Source organism: Trachypithecus francoisi, unplaced genomic scaffold (assembly GCF_009764315.1).
Source record: "Trachypithecus francoisi isolate TF-2019V2 unplaced genomic scaffold, Tfra_2.0 Lachesis_group0, whole genome shotgun sequence".
NCBI classification, from domain to species: domain Eukaryota; kingdom Metazoa; phylum Chordata; class Mammalia; order Primates; family Cercopithecidae; genus Trachypithecus; species Trachypithecus francoisi.
In genome coordinates this window covers 68,125,863-68,149,829 of record NW_022681453.1, presented here as the reverse complement: position 1 = coordinate 68,149,829, position 23,967 = coordinate 68,125,863, and the positions used below count along the sequence as shown (strand labels likewise).

Sequence of the window (23,967 nt, the reverse complement as noted above, 5' to 3'; positions counted from 1 at the left end):
TGACAACTCACTGTGGTCTCGACCTCCCCTGTTTCAGATGATCCTCCCACCCAAGATACAGAGTCAGGATATAGCATGGGACCTCTTTAAAAGAGTTGAAAATCAAAACCGTGTATTCTATATTCAAAATAAACTGAAAGGAAATATGCATTTCTTTAAAAGTCGACCCAAGTATCTATGAACAGATGAATGGATAAAGAAAATATGGTATATATACACAAAGGAATATTATTCAGCCTTGAAAAAGAAAAAAATTCTGTCATTTGCAACAACAAGGATGAACCTGAAGGATGTTATGTTGAGTGAAATAACCTAGGTATATAAAGGCAAATACTTGGCGATCTCACTATGTGGAATTAAAAGAAAATCAAACTCAGAAACAGAGAAAAATGGTGGTTACCAGAGGCTAAGGTTTGGGGGATTGGGGAGATTTTAGTCAAAGGACATAAAATTTCAGTTAGAGAGAAGGAATAAGTTAAAGATATCTATTGTATATCATGGTGACTCTGGTTAATAATAATACATTGTACACTTGAAAATTGCTAAGAGTAAATTTTGTGTTCTGACCACAAAAGATACATCTGTAAGGTAATGCATATTTGAACAGCTTGATTTAGCCATTCCACAATGTATACATGCACAGAAGCATCATATTATATACCATAGATACGTGCAATTGTGACGTGTCAATTAAAACATAAATTAAAATGTAAAAAGTTAACTCATGACTTGCAGACTGCACTGGCCTATGCATATGCTGTTTCCTCCTAACACTTTCCCCTCTGCATTTTACATAGCTGATTTCTTCTCATCATTTACATCTCAACTCAAACATCACCTTCCAGACTCCCTGACCCTCTAAGATGTTTCTTCCTTCTTGTTCCACTATGCTCAGATACTTTATTCTGTTTGTTTTCTGCCTAATCACAAATGGTACTTGTATACTTATTCATATCTTATTTTTATTCATATCTATTTTATTTATTTATTTGAGACAGAGTCTCACTCTGTCGCTCAGACTGGAGTGTAGTGGCACAATCTCGGCTAACTGCAACCTCTGCCTCCTGGGTTCAGGCAATTCTCCTGTCTCAGTCTCCAAAGTAGCTGGGATTACAGGCATGTACCACCACACCCAGCTAATTTTTAGTAGAAACAAGGTTTCGCCATGCTGGTCTGGCTGGTCTCGAACTCCTGACCTCAGGTGATCCACCGCCTCAGCCTCTCAAAGTGCTGGGATTACAGGCGTGTGCCACACCATACCTGGCTAATTTTTATATTTTTAGTAGAGATGGAGTTTTGCCATGTTGGCCAGGCTGGTTTCAACCTCCTGACCTCAGGTGATCCACTCACCTCGGCCTCCCAAAGTGCTGAGATTACAGCCCTGAGCCACTGCACCTGGCCTCATATCTATTTTATTTTTCATATACTCATTAGGCTATAAATTATAAAAGGACACAAGAACTATGTTTGGTTAGTTTGATATTAAAGAGCATGCTGATTTAAATAAGTATTTAAATATGCATGGAATGTTGTAGGTGTTCAATAAATATTTGGTAAATGAATGCTTCAGTTGGATCTAACCTTGATAGGAGACAAATATGCCAGCATTGACTTAATAAAACTATGTGAGGAAGAGTGTTTTAAGGCTTTTCATTGATGATGAACACTCAAAACTTTGAGTTGAAATAGGCTGAATGGGAAGCCTGTAGAAATACATATATTAGAAACATTTTTATTAACTGTAGTTGGGAGTAAAAGTGCACCCTGGCTGGAGTCATGTGGAGTCTTATAATCCCATAAATCCTAGATAGGTTTCAAGGCTAATCAGCAATCAAGCATGACAGGCTCTTGACCTAGTTTTTGCTGAAATCCCTCCTGAGACCATCGAACCTGATAAATTATTGGATTAGCAGACTAAAGATTAATGGTGCCTTCTGGTTCAGATGGTTTGAAAAGCTGATGTAAGGCATTCATATCCTCTTAGTCTGTCCCTTGAAAGATGTTTTTTTTTCTGCCCTTAAATATTTTCTGTAGCTCCTGTATATAACTGAAAGGATAAACACCTGTGGATTTTTGTTTTTCTTTCAGTATAGTTAAAAAAGCAGATGTGAGGTCAAGAAGTGGACGGGGAGAAGGACAGCCTGGTATGATCAGGGAATGGCACTCTGCATGAGTTTAGAAAAGTTAAATGTAAGGTTAAACTCCCTGACAAAAGCACCGAAGATAACTAAGAATTTTCTGTCATGGTTGTGAGAAGGAGGATAGTGAAGGCTTTTACGCAACGTTCTCAGTCTCTATTCACAAAATAAGGCTCCATTATGCTTAGACTATTTGACTTTATTAAATCTAGGCAAAACAAGCCTCATGTTAAAGAATAACACATATATGCACATGCGTAAGTATAACTGGAAAAGGAGAAGAGGAAAGTCACTGTGTGGACAGCAAAAAACAAGAACAAGGTTCTCCCCCTGGAGTGTGAAATCATTAGAACTTCAAAAGTGCTTGGCAGGACTAAAAGTCAAATATGTGAATACCATATGACTCAGCAATTCTACTTCCAGGTATACACTCAACAGAAAGGCACATATCATATATATATTCATCAAAAAGAAGGTATTTGAATGCATATAGAAGCACAATTTATAATAACTTCAAATTAGAAACTACCCAAATGTCAAATAACAATAGAAAGGAAAAATAAATTGTGGTATATTCACACCATAAAATACTATCCTGCCACGGAGAATTATGATATAAAATTGTTCATGACAATATGAAACAAATGCATAAATATACCATTAAGCAAAAGAAAAGAGGCACACAGAGTACATACAAAATTATTCAAGTTCTATAAAACATGAATACAGGCAAATTTATGCTGTCAGAAATAAGAATTGCAGGTACCCTTGAAGAGGAAAGAAGGGACTACAGGGGGTCACTGGGATTTAGGGTTTCTGGAATGCTGGCAATATTCTTCTTGATCTGGGTATTGGTTAAATGACTGTGTTATGTTTTTGAAAATTCATCAAGTTGAATGCTTATATGTACTTTTCTGTAGGTATATATTATATATTAATTTTTTAAAAAAAATTTCTTTGGGACTAAGGATCTGCTGCTTCCCCAATCATCAAATGGATACTCTCTTTTCTCCCTGTTTTCATTCTTTTTTGTCAGTATCTTGAAAATTTAAAAGAGGAACAGAAGTAGTGATTTAAAATGGTTAAAACCAAATGAAAAGATAACAAAGAAAGTTAAAAGAAAAAAAGAAGAAAAAGTAAGGAATGCAAGAAAGAAAGAAAAAGAAAGGAAGGAAGAAAGGAGAGAGAGAGAGATATCCCATCAGCCAGTGTCAGCCCTTACCATTTGCTTCTGCTGATAGCTACTAGACCTTCTCTTCGAGAATAGCCATTTTCCCTTGGCCTACCCATAACAGAATAGCCAAGTTCTACACAGTCTGGGGGTTTTGTCAGAAAGACGTGGCTGAAAGAGGAAGGAGGAATTTTTAAAAAGGGGAGGAAAGGATAAAAAGAAGGAAAGGAAGCCTCCACCTTCAGTGGGGCACTTTATAAATCACCACTTGCAAACTGCTCTGAAAATGTTTTACATTTTCTTGTCATTTAACTTTCAATGACTATTTTGGGAAATATACTCAATAAAAAATATTAGGTTGTAATATTCAAATAAAAACATTTAAACAAGATACAACTTCTCCATTTATTCTTTAATATAAACAAAAATACTAAACTTACTTATTCTTTCAATTCTATGACCAAATTTTATCTTTTATCTATTTCAAACAGTATTTATGTAAGCAAATTGCTTTTGTTCTCAGAAAAGGTTGTTTGTCTGTCTGCAGGAAATGAGACTAAAAATTACTTTCTGACAAGACTCTCTCAAGTGGTTGAAACCTTACCTGGCTTGGGTCAGTGAATTAAGCCACAGAATAAAGAAAAAAGAGTCAAACATTTCAATCCCAGATATCCTTAATGTATAGCATGATTTGTGATGGCTTTTACTTATTTATGGAATGTCTACAAAATTACTTCTAAATGAAAAAGGTCAATTGACTTTTATCTACACAATGCCAAACCTTCAGAAACATTTTGATCCATTTTCCATCCAGAAATGAAGCATTAACATATGCATCGTTATTGTTTTCCACTAAGTTGGAAAACAAACTCTCAGAAGTCAAAAGAAGCCTCATGGCCTGCAGTCCTAAGTAGAAGAAACTCCAGTGACCACCTGGTACCAATTCCTCATGTTTATAGATGGGGAGGCAGAGACCACTCAAAGTTACACAGATGGTGACTGGAGCCCAGGCCAATACATTTGTGTCATCCCTGGGTAATATGTGGTGTATGTTATCTATTACTTTTAAGACTGGTTTCAGTTCAGTTTCAGGGCACAGAAGAGACTTAAACTATGTTCAGTTTTTAAACTCTAGCTATTAAACAATGATTATAGAACTGGGAGTGCAAATTGTAGAATAAATGCCCCCCAAAGCCTCTTCTTTAAAAAATATTCCTACAATAAAATTTTCTCCATTCCTCATCTTTTCTTCCATAAAAGATTTCCTCTTTCCTGCCTGTTCCCAATATTACCTAGTCTTTCATTATCTGTTTTTATTCACTCAACTCATTCTTTTTATTTCTAGGTTCAATTGGAGGATGATTTTAAATTAATTCCATGATGAAAATGTTCACATGCAGACCTTTCAGTAGTTTAAATAACCAAGTTATGAGAATATTGAAATATGAATAAAATTCTCTTACATGAAATTTTACCCAAATTCTATTTCTTTTTGAAAAGTATTTTGGTACAGAACATCCTTCTGAATTTTTGAAAATAAATTATTTCTCTCCACCTTAATCTTGAATAATTGTGAAATTTAAAGTATACTTGGTAAAAAATATTTTGTTATGTATATTTTTTACAAAGTCTTTAAAATAAAAGAATGTTTATTTTTCTCCTTTGGAAAAACTAAGACTTAAAAGAGTTGTCCTAGACACTAGAGTATCATGAGATGAGGATATAATATTTTAGTTTACAAAGTATTTTGAGACAAATTAAACTTGCTTGATTCTTATAAAAGCATGAGAAGTAGGCATGAGAAACAACACTATTATTGAATTTCACAGATGAGGAAACTGAGACTAAAAGAGGTGAAGAAATGTTTGCACAGTCACATAGCAATTTAGCGGCAAGAAACAACTTGAAACTAGGTTTTCGGTCTCTAAGTTCTGTATGTTTTTTAATGCTATATTAGAGCTTCTGCCCCTCTTCTCCCTCACTCTCCCATCAAGTGCTCTTCCCATTCCACAAAGTACTTCTAAGCTGGACTATTCAGAGAATATACGCTGGAAGACATATTGGATTAAGAATTCTGGCTGCGTAAGCCTTCACCCTCCTACCCAAATGAAAAATTTCTGGCAAAGCCATCTGTTTAGTCAAGCATTTGCCTGATGGCTGTGGGAGGATCGACAACTGTACCACCATGGATTCAGTCCCTAGAGAGTAAATATTGAAACATGTGTTTGTTTCTGTACATGTGCCTCAGGGCTCAGTGATGGGCACATTTTAAAGATCTAAATAATAATAGTCACGGAGATGCTGCCAGCCCTAGTGCTACTGCAGTACCTGAGCGTCACTTGAAGGAGAGCTGTGGCCATTTTGCTGATTATACGACTTCCCTCCCATTTATGTAATGTCTCCAGCCAAATCCCTGCTGTCCCCATATACCTCCCTTGATTCTCTCCTTCCTACTCTCCCAGCCATATTTTCTCTTTTGAAGGGGCCCACCATGTATTCCCACGGGTTCTTGATAATAGATTTCTTTTTTTTTTTTTTTTTTTTTGAGATGGAGTCTCACTCTGTCGCCAGGCTGGAGTGCGATGGTGCGATCTCGGCTCACTGCAACCTCCTCCTTCGGGGTTCAAACGATTCTCCTGCCTCAGCCTCTTGAGTAGCTGGTACTACAGGCACGCACCACCACACCAAGCTAATTTTTGTAATTTGTTTTAGTAGAGACAGGGTTTCAACATGTTGACCAGGATGGTCTCGATTTCTTGACCTCTTGATCCGCCGGCTTCAGCCTCCCAAAGTTCTGGGATTACAGGCATGCGCCAGCGTGCCCGGCTGATAATGGACTTCTTCCAAGGAGATGCCTAAGTTTCTTTCTTTCTTTCTTTTTTTTTCCTCTAGATGGTAGGATACCTACTCCATGTATCAGTAAGAAGCAAATAACACAGTTATCAAAGATTGCTTGAATAGGGTATGCATCAGATGTTGTAGGAAAATACAAAACAAATAGAAACCTGTACTTGCCCTCAAGAACCATTACCACTGGTCTGGAAGATAAAGAATGAGATCACCTAAGAAAAGCAAGCTTTAACTAGGTGCCCCAAATTATATATGATGGTACATACAAAAGAGTCAAGAGAATTCTGAATAAAGGAATCAGGTGGCGTTACACAGGGGTGGCTTTTAGGAAGAAGAGAAAATGGTGTCAAGCGGTGATTTAGGTGGGCTTAGAGCCAATAATCTTTATCGGCACTCATTCTGAAACTACCCCAAATAAACCACTTACCACAGTACACTAGATTACTTTAGTTCACATAATCCTCTGAGAAAAGTGTTATGAATCCTATTTTAGATGATGCAGTAAAGGGATTAAGATGGTTGATCAAAGTCACATGGCCTAGTAAGTGGCACTTCTGTCCAACTCTGCAGCTCATGGTCTCTCCCCTTTCCATAATTTAAAGTAGTTAAAGTTGACTATGCTAGGAAATGTTACTTTTTCTTACAGGTTTCATTTTCAATTACATTTTATTTTTGTGAGTAATATATGCGTATAGTTTACAAAAACATGACAAATTTAGCAGTTCCCCATCTACCTTTCCTTCCCCATCTTCAGGCACTGCTTCTCAGAGGCAACCATGTCCATTTTTATTTTTTTCATTCTATTGCATTCTCCATATTTCAAAATGATATGCTTATACTATTTATTACTTTATCATTTTAACATTATCTATTATTATCTTATTTTTGTAGATGAAGATTTATGTTTTATCTAGCTCTACCTCTTCGTCCTCTCTCTACTGCATCTTTTCAACAGTTACATAATTTTTAAGGTAAATTAATATTCAAAGCTTACATTATAATGTAGATACTGTTTATTGCCCACTAGGTAATGTACCTTGACTATGTTTCCTTCCTGTACAACTTTTTACATTTTTGGAGTAAAAAAATGCCTCAATTTTTTAACAATCTTGTTTCTTATACTCCATATATTTTTAAAATGCCTCACAATGCTGTTTCCATATGGTTAAATGTATCAGATAATTTATCAGTTCTCTTTTATTTTTTGGTCTTTGAGAAACTCTCTGCCCCATCTCTTGTCTGGACCAATTGCTCTGCTGTCACCCTTCACTACTGTCCTTTGCTGGAGTTCATGTTTCCTGAATTCTGTATCTTCCTATTACTCTATTGCTTTTAGTGGAGCACATCCTCCAATAGTACTCTAAGAAAGCATATGTTAAAGAAATAGTTTTGAGTCCTCGAATGCCTAAAAAGCCTTTATTCTTACAAATGATTGATAATTTGACTATGTGTAGAATTTAACATTAAATTTTCTCTTAGATTTTTGAAAGTATTTCTCGGCCGGGCGCGGTGGCTCAAGCCTGTAATCCCAGCACTTTGGGAGGCCGAGACGGGCGGATCACGAGGTCAGGAGATCGAGACCATCCTGGCTAATATGGTGAAACCCCGTCTCTACTAAAAAATACAAAAAAACTAGCGGGCGAGGTGGCGGGCGCCTGTAGTCCCAGCTACTCGGGAGGCTGAGGCAGGAGAATGGCGTAAACCCGGGAGGCGGAGCTTGCAGTGAGCTGAGATCTGGCCACTGCACTCCAGCCTGGGCGACAGAGCCAGACTCCGTCTCAAAAAAAAAAAAAAAAAAAAAAAAAAAAAAAAAGTATTTCTCCACTATCTTACAGCCTTCAAGTGTTGCTATTGAAAAGTCCAGTGACTTTCAATCCTTTCCTTTGTGATTTTTCTGTCTTTTTTTTTTTTTAAATTTTGTCTTTATCTCATGCTATTATTTCCTACAAATCTTGGGTACCTGGGTCTTTCTCTTATCTCTCCTCTTCTGTTATCCATCTCTTTGGCTTCTATTCTATATTTAAGAGCTTTCCACACCTTTGTATTCCAAGCCTTCTATTGCATTTTTATTATCAAATTTTTATTTACCAAAAGTTCTTCATCTCTAATTATTCTTCCCTCCCCATTTTTGCTTCATGGATGCAATCACTTCTCTTTTTTCTCCCCACAGATATTAAGTTATGAGTATTTTGTTATTGGAAGCATTTTTTTTTTCTTCTCCTTGTGTTTTCACTGTTTGTTTTATGCCTTTCTTTGTTTTGGTCTGTTTTTCTTATTGAAGGTTTTCTTCAACTGTCTGGTAGTCCTTACCTGCCCATTTGTATTTAAGAGTGAAGAACTACAAAGCTGGAAGCTCTGGGTGTGGAGGCAGTTAGGATGATAGAGCAGCCAAATCGTTTTTTTTTGTTGTTGTTGTTGAAGACTTGCAAGTGCCAGTGTTGGGCAGTTATGTTTTCTCAGGAGTCATTCAGTTTCTTCAGAGAAAAATCTCCCATCTATTGTCTGGGGGCAACAAGCTGGCCTCTGTGAGAGAGAGCTAATGGGAGGAAGCAGACTAGAGGTGAACTGTCTTCCTCTTGAACACATAGGCTTTCATTTATTTCCCCTATTTTTAGCTCCAAGCCTCACCCCGTTCTAGCGATGCTAGTATTCTCAAATTTAGAGTCCACCTGGCCCATTTTTCCAAGAAATAAATCTCTAGTCTTATGCAAGGATAAAGGAAAAGACCTGGAGTTGTACCCTATTGATATATTGATTTCAATCAAGCCCTGTTTTCAGCTTTGCTCTTGCATTTGTCTCCAGGAACACCTGTCAATCCAAATTCTGAGTCTTTCGGAGATTCTATGGAAGAAATCACTGAAATCCTCATTGATATCACACTTTGCAAGACATTTCTGTTGCTTTCTTCTTTCTGCTAAGACAACTTTTATTTCTTCATCCACTGAATCTTCTTTTCTTGTTCTCTTTAACCCAACCAGTTAAAAAATAAAATTATTTTACCTTCAGAAACCCCTTTTAGTGGGTTTCTGAGATATGGAAGACATGAGCATGCCTAATCTGCCATGTTTAATATCGTTACAGTTTGTGTTCACTGGAAGCAGATGCTGAGATAGTTTGGGGTTCAAGGTTAGAGATCAATGTTGTTAAAGACAGTGGGAGGAAGCAGGACTGAGCAGATGAAGCAGTCAAAGCATGATGCAGGTCTGTCAAAGCTTCAGCCAACCCAGCAAGGAGCTCTGGAGTGAGCAGTGCTGGTAAGAATTGTCCTTCATCCAGCAGAAATGGCTGGGCTTTCGCTCCCTGCCTCACTGGGATGTGGGCTGCCCTGGGAATGGTGTGGCTTTGGCCAAGGCAGCTCCCTGGAGCTGTGGCTGACTCTGAAGGAGCTGATAGCTGTAGGCTATCTGCTGACTGTACTTCTCACAGCTGGGCTGTCCCTCCTTGAAGGGGAATTTAGGTAGCCGTGTCTACCATAAACAGGAAGCCCACCATAGGTTAAAAAAAAAAAAAAACAGCTTTATTAACACATAATCCATGTAACATAAAATTGGCCCATTTAAAGTATACAATTCAATGACTTTTAGTATATTCAGAGTTGTACATCCATCACCACTATTCATTTAGAACATCTTCATTACTAAAAAGAAAAACTCTGCTCCCCTTAGCTGTCACCTCTCAGTCCCCTCATCACCCTCATTCCTAGGCAACCACTAATTTACTTTCTGTGCCTATTTTGGACACTTTATATTCATGGAATCATACAACATGTGGTCATTTATGGCTGGATTTTTCATGTAGCATAATGTTTTCAAAGTCCATCAGTGTTGAAGCATACATGAGTTATTCATTTCTTTTTATTGCTAAATAATATTCCATTATATGAATATTATTTATCCATTTACCAGTTAATAGGCATTTAAGTTATTTACATGTTTTACTATTATAAATAATGTGCTATAAATACTCAGGTGCAAGTTTTTGTGTGGATGTGTTTTTGTACGCATGTGTTTTTATTTCTCTTGATATGAATTCCTAGAAGTGGAATTGGATCATATGGTAGCTCTATTTAACTGTGTGAAGCCCTGCCAGACTGTTTTCCAAACAGCTACCCCATTTTATATTCCCATCGGTAATTTATGAGAATTCCAGTTTCTTCACATCATTGCCAATACTTGTTATTATCTGTTTTTTGATTATAGTCATTCTAGTGGTGTGAAGTGATATTCCTTGTGGTTTTGATTTACATTTTCTTGATGGCTAATAATGTTGAACATCTTTTCATGTGCAGACATACCTATTAAAATCCCTTGTTCATTTAAAAATTGTGTTATTTGTCCTTTTATCATTGAGTTGTAATCATTCTTTTTAGGCTCTAGATTCAAGTCCCTTATCAGATACACAATTTGCAAATATTTTTCTCCCATTCTGTGAGTTGTCTTTTCACTTTATTAATAGTGTCCATTGAAGCACAGAAGTTTTAAATTTTTGGTGATGTTCAGCTTATCTAGTTTTTCTTTTATCATTCATGCCTCTAGTGTATCATTCATGCTTCTGTATGTTTTTTAATGCTATATTAGAGCTTCTGCCTCTCTTCTCCCTCACTCTCCTGTCAAGTGCTCTTCCCATTTCACAAGGTACTTCTAAGCTGGACATATCTAAGGAATCATTCAATAATCTAAGGTCATGAAGGTTTATACCTATGTTTTCTTCGAAGAGTTTTATAGTTTAGGCTTTTAAATTTAGGTCTTTTTTACTTTAACAATTCCAAGTTAACAGCAAAAGAATCTCAGCAAAATACTTCATATTGAAACTTTGGCAGCAGCAGCAATGTGACCAAGTAATAATAGGGCTAGAGGGGACCAAAAAATAAGAGCCTCCCTTCTGTCCTATTCTTTCCAGAATAGAGAAAATCCAAAAGAATGTGAATCATATGTGTCTAGTTCCATTTTCCTGAGCTCACATTGTTCAATAAGCCCACTCCACCCTGGGGTAGAGGAAGAGGGCTCGGTAAGTTCCTCCCAAACTTCCCCCTTTGGAGTGTTAATGGTTTCTCTCTCCCAGACCTAACTTAGATGAGTATTTATTGGCAGGAATTATGTTCACAATGTATTACTAAATGAAGATTATTTCAAAGCAATATGGATGCTGGGTGGAGTATATACCACCCTAAAGTGTTAGTAGTGCTTAACTCTCATAAGTAGGATTGGGAATGTTGTTAATCTTGTCTTTCTTCACCTGTACTTTCTAACATTTATAATTCAAATAATAAAAAAATGGCTTTTGTAACAAGAAAAAAAGAGATTTAGATCTTTGATTCATTCTGAGTTATTTTTAGATGTAGTATGAGGTAGGGGTCCAAACGAGGATATTCAGATGTCCTAACCACCATAAGAAAAAAGCTATTGAACATATATATTCCGTATGCATCATTATATTGGGCAGTGTAGAATACAGAGCCACTGTCTTCTTAATGGCTTCTATTTTCCAATTCTTATTCACTAGAACATTTACCTGTAAAATTTTATTTATTTTTTGCTAGCATTAAAGTGTTGAATAGAATAATGGTCATGCACAGAGTATTCAAAATATACTTCATAAGAATTCTTTCATGGTTGATCTGCTGTCCATCGCACAGTTCATTTTGAGTAGGTTTGTTTAAGCACTTATGAATTCAGGAAAAATGGATTGGCTACCTGGTATTTGCCAGACATTGAATTAGGTGCCACAGATACAAAGAAATACAAAACATGCTGTTTTTCTGTGATTGAGCTCACAGTCTAGTGGGAGAGAGTGACACATTCTTAAGAAATGTCAGCTATCTAAACCATCATCCTAGCTCACACCAAATCATCCTGTCCATGACATTCTAAGAGATTTACTGAAATCATAATTTGTCTTTGGAATTCATTCTATTCAGTATACCTCTAATCTTATTAAGGGAATGATGTTTTTCTTTTTTTGCATCCCATGCTGCCTTCTGATATTCACTGCTTCACTTTCCATGTGCTTACAAACCATTGTAAATAAATCAGTTTCAGACCTTTAGCAAGATGCAATTTTATACTTATTTGTCCATAGTTTCTAGTCATAGAGAGCTACTCTCTCTTCTACCCTACCATTTTTGTTAATTAGGCAAAAATTATCCATTTCCAATCTTCAATTTCCTTTACTACCTTCTGTGATCACTAAATGTTCACTTATAAAAATTGATACTGAAATTGACTTTCTTTGCTAATTTAAAGCTAGTCAGGAAAATTTTCAATCTTATATATGAAACATTTTCCATAGTAGTCTTCTTTTCCATCACAGTTAATTGTAATCACTTAATAGTGGACCACATATGGCAGAGAGATATACTCCAAAATTAAGAGCTGTAATTAAGAAATTACACCATATAAGGTAGAAAAACAACAATTTTCTTAAAAAAGATAGGGTGACTCTATAATTTAATGAAATGGGAAAATATACAAGGAAGAGTATAAAGACTTTACAATTATCTAATCTTTAAAGTATAGCATATGTTTTCAGTTCTATGGTTACTAGTAAAGACGGTAAAACTTATCTGAATTTCAAATCTTCTTATCTTAAAATAAACATACTTTGGTCTAAGGCATGGTGCAGATTTATAGACGTCTTTCTTACCTTACTTCTCAAATTCCAGCCTCCTCTTGGCTACTCGGATTCTGGGGGTCTGATTATATTTTACTTCCTATGAACTGGCTTAATTGGCCTTCTTGCTTCCTCTCAGAGCAAATTTCTTTTTTTTCCTCTAGTTTAAAACTCCCAGAATTCATTGAGTCCTCACATTCAACCAGGGTTTCTCATCTGAGGGATGTGCCTTATTCACAGAATGGCAAAGTATTTGACGTGTTCCCTTTTTGAGCTCAACTTACTTATTCTCACAACCCTGGGTAATTTGAAGATAAGGAATTACTAGAGAATGTAATGTTTCCTCAAGCTTTCAGGATTTTATAGAATGAGTGAATCTTTCTGTGAATGAGTGAATCACCTATGATTGCAGATAATGCACACAGCAGAAGTTTGCAAGATTGTACCAATTCGTTATTACTCAGGACATTCTTTAACATTACTTTAAAAGTTACATCCGCTCTCTCCCCAAGATGGCTGCCGAGGACGAGTTACTGCTGCCGCGGCTCCCTGAGCTGTTCGAAACGGGCAAACAGTTACTGGACGAAGTAGAAGTAGCAACTGAACCTGCCGGTTCCCGGATAGTCCAGGAGAAGGTGTTCAAGGGCCTGGACCTCCTTGAGAAGGCTGCCGAAATGTTATCGCAGCTAGACTTGTTCAGCCGAAATGAAGATTTGGAAGAGATTGCTTCCACCGACCTGAAGTACCTGTTGGTGCCAGCGTTTCAAGGAGCCCTCACCATGAAACAAGTCAACCCCAACAAGCGTCTAGATCATTTGCAGCGGGCTCGAGAACACTTTATGAACTACTTAACTCAGTGCCATTGCTATCATGTGGCAGAGTTTGAGCTGCCCAAAACCAAGAACAACTCCGCTGAAAATCACACTGCCAATTCTTCCATGGCTTATCCTAGCCTCGTTGCTATGGCATCTCAAAGACAGGCTAAAATAGAGAGATACAAGCAGAAGAAAGAATTGGAGCATAGGTTGTCTGCAGTGAAATCTGCTGTGGAAAGTGGTCAAGCAGATGATGAGCGTGTTCGTGAATATTATCATCTTCACCTTCAGAGATGGATTGATATCAGCTTAGAAGAGATTGACAGCATTGACCAGGAAATAAAGATCCTGAGAGAAAGAGACTCTTCAAGAGAGGCATCAACTTCTAACTCATCTCGCCAAGAGAGGCCTCCAGTGAAACCCTTTATTCTCACTCGGAACACGGCCCAAGCCAAAGTATTTGGAGCTGGTTATCCAAGTCTGGCAACTATGACGGTGAGTGACTGGTATGAGCAACATCGGAAATATGGAGCATTACCGGATCAGGGAATAGCCAAGGCAACACCAGAGGAATTCAGAAAAGCAGCTCAGCAACAGGAAGAAGAAGAAGAAAAGGAGGAAGAGGATAACGAACAAACACTCCACAGAGCCCGGGAGTGGGATGACTGGAAGGACACCCATCCCAGAGGCTATGGCAACCGACAGAACATGGGCTGATCTTCCCACAACACGACAGGACTGCAGGGTGCACAACTCCCCCGCCAAGAAAAACTATGCAGTCCTCCCCTCCCTGGGCTCCCGCTTCAGCTCTGTACAACGAAGGCAAAGATGCTAAATCTTGCTTTGCATTCAATAAAGTGTCAAGTGATTGAGTCTGTATTTGTACCCTAGATGATGTGAGCCAGCAGTCTTGTTTTGGCATCATCTTCATCGTGTTGTATTCCAGTTTCTTAAGTGGAGAGAAAAGAGTGCTGAGAAATGGCTCTGTATAATCTATGGCTATCTGAATTCTCTGAAAAAAACAATAAAAGCCCCCTCTACTACATGAGCCTGTACAGAATAAATAAATAAATAAATAAAAATAAATAAAAATAAAAATTACATCCATGATGTCTAATTTTTTGTCCATTTTCTCCTTTTAAAAATACAGAGCCATAGAAAACATTTTTAAATGATCCCAGCCTCCTATGAACAGATATTTTAATATAATAAGAAAATCCAGGAAATGGAAAATGCTTTTGTAAAAACCACAAAAACAAATGACTATAATCCAAATCCACCAATGTTTCTAACTCATGATTAGAAGGAAAATATTTTAAGTGTTTCCCCTTATTTTTATATACAGTCAAAGAATTATGTAAGTGGTATTTATTGTAAATTCACTGTTTACACTGCACCATGATGAGAGGAGCACTCTATCTGAAATCATTATGAATTATTGTTGGCAGGAAGAACAGCCAGAATAAGTGATTAAAAAAGAGAATAAGGCAAGGGTCTGGTGGGGATAGGGTGCGGAGCTGCAGCTGCTACCTCAGCGTGAGAACAGAGACCTGTTATGCACGCAGGAGGAACACATGGTCTGCTTCCATCCTTGCAGAGCCCTTATTTCCGCTGAGTTCTCTGCTGACTCTAGTTCTCAGTCCAGAAGGAACTGGCACACTGTTTACTACCTGGAGGGATCAGAAATAAAGACCAAGCCCCCCATGGTGCCTCTGAACAAGTAAGCTTAGAAAGCCACAGAAGGGGAGACAGATTGCTAATAGCAAAGGGGTGGGGCATGGCTTCTGTAGTATTGTCCTAAGGGAATTTTATCTATGGGCAACCAGGAAGAAGGAAGAGTAAGATCTCTGCCATACAAATATCTCACTGCCTGGGTAGAAACTAGTTGAGATAATGGCCATGTGTTTGTATACCATTTAGAGGACTGTTTAGGAAAAATGGGCACACAGAAGCAGTCATTCCTTTGTTGGAAATTGCCTTTGGCCATTTCCTTCCCTTGGCGTGGTGAGCCCTCATTTTTCACATAAAATGCACTGGCACCTAGACAAAAAACTCCTTGGAAATTCCCCTGAGTGCACTTTCTGGGACATACCAGGTTCATGGCAGTAACTTGGGATCACAGAACTTTAGAATTAAAAAGCCAGAAGGGGCCTTAGAGGTCATCCAGTCAGCTGTGTATGCCCAACAGATTCTAGGTGAATCATGAGTTTTCATCAAGTTAGCCATCTGCCTGTGAATTTGGATGATGTCATTTCAATGCTGACAAATGATCAGCCTGGCTAGAGTCAACATTTGTGTGGGATGCTTCATCCACAGGCGTTAGATGGTTAATTTGATGATAAATCAGTTCTTTCTGACTCAGTGGACTGCAGCACCAGCAGTTTTGCCTGGTCTGGGCTTCATTTACCTGTCACTGTCACTGTGATTGCTGGGTCTCTGAGTTCTTCCTTTCCCCACTCTACTGATGCTAACTTTTTAGCAGACTAGCTAATTGGATCACTCTTCTGTTCTCTGCCCAGTCCCCTCTAGCCCACTGCCTTTTCACAATCTCTGTATTCACATCAGGGAAAAAGAGGAGTAGAGATCAGGTCTCATGTCTGAGGATGAGGGTTGATGGTCCATCTTCTCCCCAACTAAAGTTCTTCCCTTCTCTTCTGATGTCAGGGTCTCTCCATTCCTCTCATCTCCTTCCTTAACAGCATATTGGGAGGATTAGGCAATGGAAAGAGATGTATTTAGCCTAATTTCAGTCTACAGGTCAGGGACTGGGATCAGTCCATGCATAGAGATTTAGCTCCAGAGAATACTCTGCAGTTAGGTGAAGATGCCATTGTCTGCATCCTTAAGTTAAGGGGACCTCCTAGCTACAGAAGCAATGAAGCAGAGGTGGGGCTGGCTGCAGGCCTTTCTCTTAAACTCACTAGGCCAAAAACTGTCTCCTAACCTGAGGCCATGTGCCTGAGAAAGATAAAGGAATGTTGACAGAAACCAGATAGACTATGTGACAGAGATAAACCAAAACAGGAAAAGACAAATTTCACGTTGGAGATGAAAACAAGCAGTGTCTGTCCCTACCATCTCTGAACCAACAAGTAATTCTAATCTTGTCAAAAACTTTGAGAATTATGACAGTTAAATATCAGTAATAAGGGGGAAAATACCCATATATTCTGAATCAGTGATTTTCAAGCGTGGCTTCACATTGAAATCATCTGGGGAGCTTTAAAAAGTACTGATGCCTTTGTCTCACTCTCAGAAATTTTGATTTAATTGGTTTGGAGTGCTGGCAAGGCACTGGGATCTTTCAAATTAGCCTAAGTAAATCTAATCTAACAGTCAAGACTGAGAACCAATGTTCTAAAAGGAAATGGTCGTATGCAACAGCGTAACTTTCCAGAGATTATATTTTTTCTTTTCTTTAGAGAGAGAGGCATTGTAAAAGCACCATGGAATCACCTTAGGCCTCTTCTTCAGAAGAGAGATTACTGTGGAACCTGAAGGTGGTTTCTTTCAGACAGGCAATTGGATAGGAGTTCTTAGAGTCTGAACTCAATAGTTACTGTCTAGAACAAGGGGGGTATAATTAGATGCTTTGCATTTTGACAGTTCAAAAGCAAAGGTTACATAACCCTTAGCTTCAAATTTCCAGATAGAGAAAAGGGATAGCAGTTGAGGGTCCCCTAATGTCCTGGCAGATATCTGTAAACGACTGTTATCTTTGCTTTTCCTGCTGTGTACCTGAAAATTCCCACTTCCTCTCATCAAGTTTCTAGCTCAAATATCAGCTACCCTCCCTGAAGCTTTTCCTGGCCACCTCAGGTAAAATTAATCTATCTTGCAATCCTAGAGTGCTGCATGCATATTTCTATTCCCGCACTTGTCACCTTATATTACAGTTACTTGTTTTCATGCTTGTCTTCCATCATAACTAGACTGTGAACTTTCTAAAATCAGAAACTTCACTTTTTATCTTTATATAATAAATGTCAAGACATAAATGACATATGATATGTGCATAACAAATATTTATGGAATTAATCAGAAACAATAAACTAGGTTCTTAGAGAGTCCAGAATTCTATTTCATTTATAATGTAATTGAAATAAATGTACAAGTAATGAATGGTAGAAAGCAATAATGTAGAACAAATTTTTTGTCTTTAAAGTACCATGAAATTTGTTTAAATACAGAATAAATAAGAACATAAAATGCATAAGGCAGCAATTTCCCAACATGCCATCAGTCAGTGGTCCAGGGGCTTGGAGCATCGTGTCTGGAAGGGTAGAAGAGTGGCTGGAGGTGAGGCTGGGGATACTCACTGGAGCTCACTGTGGGAAGCTCTATGTGCAATGGGAGGCATTTGGACCTTGAGGGGGTTCTCTAAGCAGGAAATGACAAAATTAGATTTGTCATTGGTTTAGAAAAGGATCAATCTTTGGCTTTCTGGTGGATTTACCACAGCATCGTAAAGTGGGAAGACCAGGGAGGAGTTTACTGTCCAGGTGAGTGATTGGAAAATGTGTCTTCTACTCCTGTTCCAAATAATAGACCTCCCAATTGTTTTAGGCTTAATTGTGTCTCCCCCAAAATTCACATGTTGAAGTCCTAATCCCCTAGTACCTCAGAATGTGACCATGTTTCAAAATATGTAACGGGGTAATTAACTTAAAACAAAGGAAGTTAGGGTGAGCCCTAATGCAATATGACTGATTTCCTTATAAGGAAAGGACATTAGGACACAAACAACACACACACACACACACACGGAAGGCCATATGAAGATATGAGGAGAACACAGTCACCTGCAAGTTGGGAAAAAGGTCACAAGAAGCCAACCCTGCAACACACCTTGATCTTGATTTCTGGCTCCCAGAATTGTGAGAAAACACATTTCTTTATTGTTATATTCATTTGTTAAAGATGCCATAGCAAACTAATACATCAAGAAACTTTTAGGACATCATTTATTGTTAAGTTGTATGCTGCTCTTACGTATTATTTTTTGCTACCTTAAACCCTAGGACTTGAAGCAGTTTGTGGGGGCAGAGAACAGATATTTTAGCAGTGTCTTTCACTAAACTTTAAAACAAGGATATCCTAGAAGTGCCCCCTAGAAACCTAGGGTTTGAGCAAACAATATGAAACCTTAAAGATAATTTTTCATCTATTTTAGATTTTTTAAATGAATATATTAGAAATGGATATTTATCATTTTTCTCCCCCAACCCCATTCAACCCCAAACATACACTCATACACATTTAACCACATAATCTATTGAGAGAATCTGCAATATAGCTCTAGTGGCAAATAACCCTGTCTTACTTTGCTTGGCGACAGTGACCACAGGGGTATCATTTGACTCAAAGGGAATAATGTACAGACTGAGCTGACTGAGCAGGCTCTCTCTCTCTCTTTCTAATTTGAACCAAGAAAGCTAGAAACTGAGGACATTGGTAGCTGAGTAGTGCTTATGGTGGAAACAGAATGACTATTGCTGGAGTTTCCTGATCCGCTTGGTTTTTCGGAGGCCTCTTGATTTGTAGATCTGTATCGTTATTATAAGCCCCACAGCCCCCTTTACTTGAACCATGTTAAGTAGATTTCTCTTCCCTGCAAGCAAATGTGCCACAATACAAAGGATAAAATTAATTCTAAGGCTGAGATTAAGCTTTAGAGACTAAAACCATGAATAACCACAGATATATCCTGAAATATATGTAATTCCATATATCCTTTTATTTTCTAGAACAAGAGACAAAACCTACACCACAAAGAGGGGGAGGAAACTGAGGTGGTAAAGTAGCTGCTTCCATGATTCATGTAAACTTTATTTTTAATCTTCTTAATTTTCATTTAAATATGAATGAGTATATATGTATGAATACACACACATGCAAAATATACCAGAAAAATTGATAGTTTTACTTGGGAAAAGAAAAAAGGCAGAGGATATGGAATTGAAGCATGAAGTTCCATGATGCACACAGAAAGCAATTTAAAATCTACCCCTATAATACTGAAATGTACAGATGAAACTGAAAGGTCTTATCTAAACCTATATATTATTCTGAATAAGGAAAATTTTAGTAGCTTTCTGAATTGCAATTGAATTCCTATATGTGAGCATTTAAATCAGTCTTAATTCTCTGAAAACACTTGGTGAGGTGATTTTGAAGTGTGAGTTATTTTCCTCTCCTCTCTGACTCAGTTTTGCGAAGCAAACATTGCTTTTTACGGGCACTGTCATAGATTCAGGTTAATGGCCCAGTTTTCTTTTCCTCATTAGAGGACGTATAAGGTTTGGGGAGGCTTTCTGGATTCAGCTAATCTACATTTCAAGGCAGGGCTTTGCATTCAACATTAGATCTGAGAATGGGATTTTATGTGGAGGAGGGATGGCCCTCCAAGGGACAGGCCTGGGCGCTTTCCTCTTCCTGACCAGGACTGGTTGCCCTGCAGATGGCCCTCTGACTGGCTTTTCTTAGGAGAAGAGAGAAGCCAGGCAAGGAGCATCTGGCCTTCCCTTTATAGCATCTGTGACAGAGAAAATAATTAAAAACCAAATATTAAGTGATCAGTCTAGAGTCAGAAACATGGAGGCCAGGCTGACTCAGAGGACAGAGGAAACAAAGCAATAAGGTGAAGTACTAACCATATACGGACAAGACAGGATGGTCTGGTATTTATGTGCACAGATACTGAGTCAGCCTGCTGGGGCTCAAACTCCAGCCTGCTGCTTGTTTATGAGTTTCTTGACCTCCCCAAGTCCTAATTTCCCCATCTAGATAGACAATGGTAATAATAGTACCTACCTCATAATGCTGTTAATTAAATGTGATAATATATGTAAGATGATTTGCATTCCATCTTATGTGTGATAAAGGTTTTATGTTATTAATATAAAGCTTGCCAACCTAGAGGAGAGACATGCAGTGGAGGGGGGCAGGGCCAGGGGCCATAACACAGAGGGGAAATGGGGTGGCATACGCTGCATCTCATACCACATTGTTCTCTACCTGCATTTGGCACAGAAGGAAACCGTGTTCCTCTGGCTGGGCAGCTGCACCAACACATAATAAAATAAGAGATTTGGAGAACTCTTCACAAAGCAAAGAACAGCTGTGCCTTTCTCCTCCGTTTAGCTTATTTTTGTTCCCCATGAAGGCCACTCTAGCTACTGAGATTAAAAACAACATCCCTCTCTCCACCGCACCCCCCTCTAAAAAAAAAAAAAAAAGCCTTTCTCCAGTGAACCAAGAGATTTAAGTAGCAGCTCCAATGACAGAATATCTGACTGGCTGTCTGACTCCTGTGTGCTGGCGCCTCTCCATCCCCACCCATCCCCATCCTAGTTTTGGCTTTCCTAGTCAGACTTCTCTGCATAGCAGCAGAGGGTGTGCTCAGCAGCTCTGCCCAATGACTGATGGACCTGCAGCAGCCCCCGCAGAGCAGGCCAGGCAGTGATTCAGACTTCAGAGCATATTTGAAGGGTATAGATTCTCAGCTGCCAGTAACTGCATTAGACTTGCACTTGGTTAGTGATGGGCACTTTGTGGTCACTTTTCTGATTAATAAGTTACCTTACCTATGTGACCCTCTTTCCAACTACCCTTTATTTTTGCCCCCCCCTTATATCAATTTCCTTATTTATCCTTGTGAATAACTACATATCTCAATATCTTTGGATATAAATTCCTCTCTGTAATCTGATGGACACATAAAACTTAATTGTGGGAAAGTTCCATTTAATAACAGGCAAGGCTGCTCCATGGAAGCCCCTATATGCCCAAAGCCTGTCTAGTGGGAAAAGAGGGTCCTCAGTTGGCCTACACATCCCGTAGACATTTCATTCAGCCCTCAGGTTCCCAGATTCAGGGGACCCTCAGTATGATCACAAGTACTATCAGACTATTCTTTCCAGAGCCTGGACTCTGAGCCTTCAGGGACAGGTCTGGTACCTCTCCTTTTGTGCTATGATAATGTACACACATGTTGTGTTTTTCAAAAATGGTGGTTGGCAGTGCACACAGACCTGTAGTTGATTGTGACTGAGATATTTATAACATAAGGACTAGACTAGAGCACTAGAGTTCAACAAAGTTTTCGCAGAGATTGTTGTAGTGAAAGTGAGTGTGGAGAAGCAAGTTGGCAGGCTCTGAAGACCCCACCCCTATTCAACAGGAAAAATTCTGCTTGATGAGTTTTGCATATTTGGTTCTGTGCTGGATATCTTCTGTTTGTTTGTTTAAATCCATTGTCTGTCCTTTTCATTTTGCCTTTTGTCTCAGGAGGCTGACTTCTATGGATTGCATTAATTGAACTTCCTTGACCTTTAGCTTTCTGTTGGGTTCAGTCAATGGAAGAAGCAGCAGGAGATTGGAGGTCAGAAGGAGAGAGAAGCAGGGGTATTTCTTTTCCAGATTCCTTCATTTCTAGGTTGTGGTTGGCAATGGCTTTATTCCTCTACGAAAGCCCACCTCTCTTATTTGGTGGGCCTCTCCCATAGCTTCATTTATTGCCAGGTCTTGATCATCACTCTGCCCTCTTCTTGCACCTTCAGGCCTAGGGGTGGCAACACCATTCCTGGCCCTGAGGTACTCTCACTTTCCCTTGTAGTTTTCCCTTTATCCCACCCAGACCTTTGTGAATAGTCCTTTCACTAAACCCTATTCACTTACCCTTTTTGAGTTTTCCTTCAGTGTGAATTTGTCATGTTAGGACTATGACTGATCCAGTCTTCTATTGTAAGGTTTCGTTTAGTAAAAGATTTTACTGCTGAATGAAATTTGTGAAACCACGGCACTGGACAATCAGAAGCATTGATGAGAACAAATGTCATATTCTTTGTGGGTTTAAATTACCCAAGACGGCTACAGCAATGTCTTCAAAAAATCATTAAATTCATTATCTTTACTATACAGTTTAAAGTTTGTGTTAAGGAATATATTTAATTCAGTACTAAATTTACTAACTAAATTGATTTTGGAATCAGACAGGCTTGCAGCCTGACTCTGGCACTTACTAGCTCTTTAATCTTGAGTAAGCTATTTAACTTCCCCAAGCCTCAGTTTTCTCATCCATAAGATAGAAGTAATAACATTCTCTATTTCATGGAACTGTTATGAGAATTAAATGAGATGATGTACATAGAGTGTTTAATGCTGAGCTTGATACTTAGCTTGATGCCTAATAAACTTTAGTGTTTGCTATTATTATTTATAATAATAATATGGTGAAGAATATATCAAACCAGCAAAAGTGAGCCATTTGAAGAAAGACTAGTTTGAAAATCTAAAGGTCTGGGTGGGTAAGTAACAAGTGCTTCACTTAGACAAAGACCAGACCTGGTTCTGCCTGCCTCTTGCAAGCATCTAAATCAGCCTTCCTGTCCAAAGATCTGTGGTGAAACAACATTCATTCTGGGCCAGCAGAGATTCACTGGCAATAACAGTAAATTAAGACAGGCATATAAAAGGCAGAGAAAGCAGAAGTCACATATGGAAGTTGAAGAGAACCTCCTTCAAATCTTGGTTCAAATATTCTGCTTTCAGTGAGACCTACCCCAGACCTACTAAAAACTAACTCATTCCCAATCCCCAGAGCTCTTGATCTCCCGTGTCCTACTCTTATTTGTTTTCTTCACTCCATTGCACCCATCACCTCCCAGCATACCATACAATTGCTTTATTTATTTATTACATTTTCTGCTTACTGTCTCTCTCTTCCAGCTAGAATATAAGCTCCATAATAGCAGGACATTTTTGGCATGTACACAGATGTTTTCCAACTCAGTACTCAATAAATATTTGTTGAATGTTGTTGAGTCATCTCTGCATTACATTGTGTATGATGTTTGGTTACCCAAAGATGCCATATGATAACCACTGGGTGATTATTTGATTGTATTCAATGGATGTTTACATCAGTTTTACAAGTTAGTCATCATTTATGACTGGTCCCACACTCGAATCATGTCTGCTTAAAAGTCTGGCACAAAGTGAGCACTCAATAGGTATTATTCCCCTCATGTTGTGGAACTATGTGTTGTGTTTAGCTTTTTTCTTTTTAAATTAGTTTTCATGTACAGGTATCTGTGCAGGTGGGTACACTGCAAAGCACATCTGCGCTTATGCGCAGTGTTAAAAGCTCTCAACTATCTGTTTGCAGCTTATCAGAGAGAAGACATTAATTGCTTCTTTAGTATCCCTTTTTCACTTTGAGTGTTCCCTCTCATTTCCTTCCTTCCTTGGTTTTCCCAAGTTTTAGCCATTTAGTTTGTTTTCCATACTGAATGGTTGATAGCACAGAAACAAGCAAAATCCAACAAACAAATTTTTAATCAATTTAGGTCCTGTTTGTACTGTTTTTTTCTTTTCCCTATTA

General features: G+C 38.4%; 1 protein-coding gene across 1 annotated transcript; it reads left to right on the top strand.

Moving 5' to 3' along the window:
- The first annotated feature begins 13,251 nt into the window (after positions 1-13,251).
- LOC117083441 (immunoglobulin-binding protein 1-like) lies at positions 13,252-14,643 on the top strand. The gene has a single exon (XM_033211091.1). The coding sequence runs from the start codon at positions 13,281-13,283 to the stop codon at positions 14,298-14,300; it is 1,020 nt and encodes a 339-aa protein (XP_033066982.1). The 5' UTR covers positions 13,252-13,280; the 3' UTR covers positions 14,301-14,643.
- Positions 14,644-23,967: the final 9,324 nt, after the last annotated feature.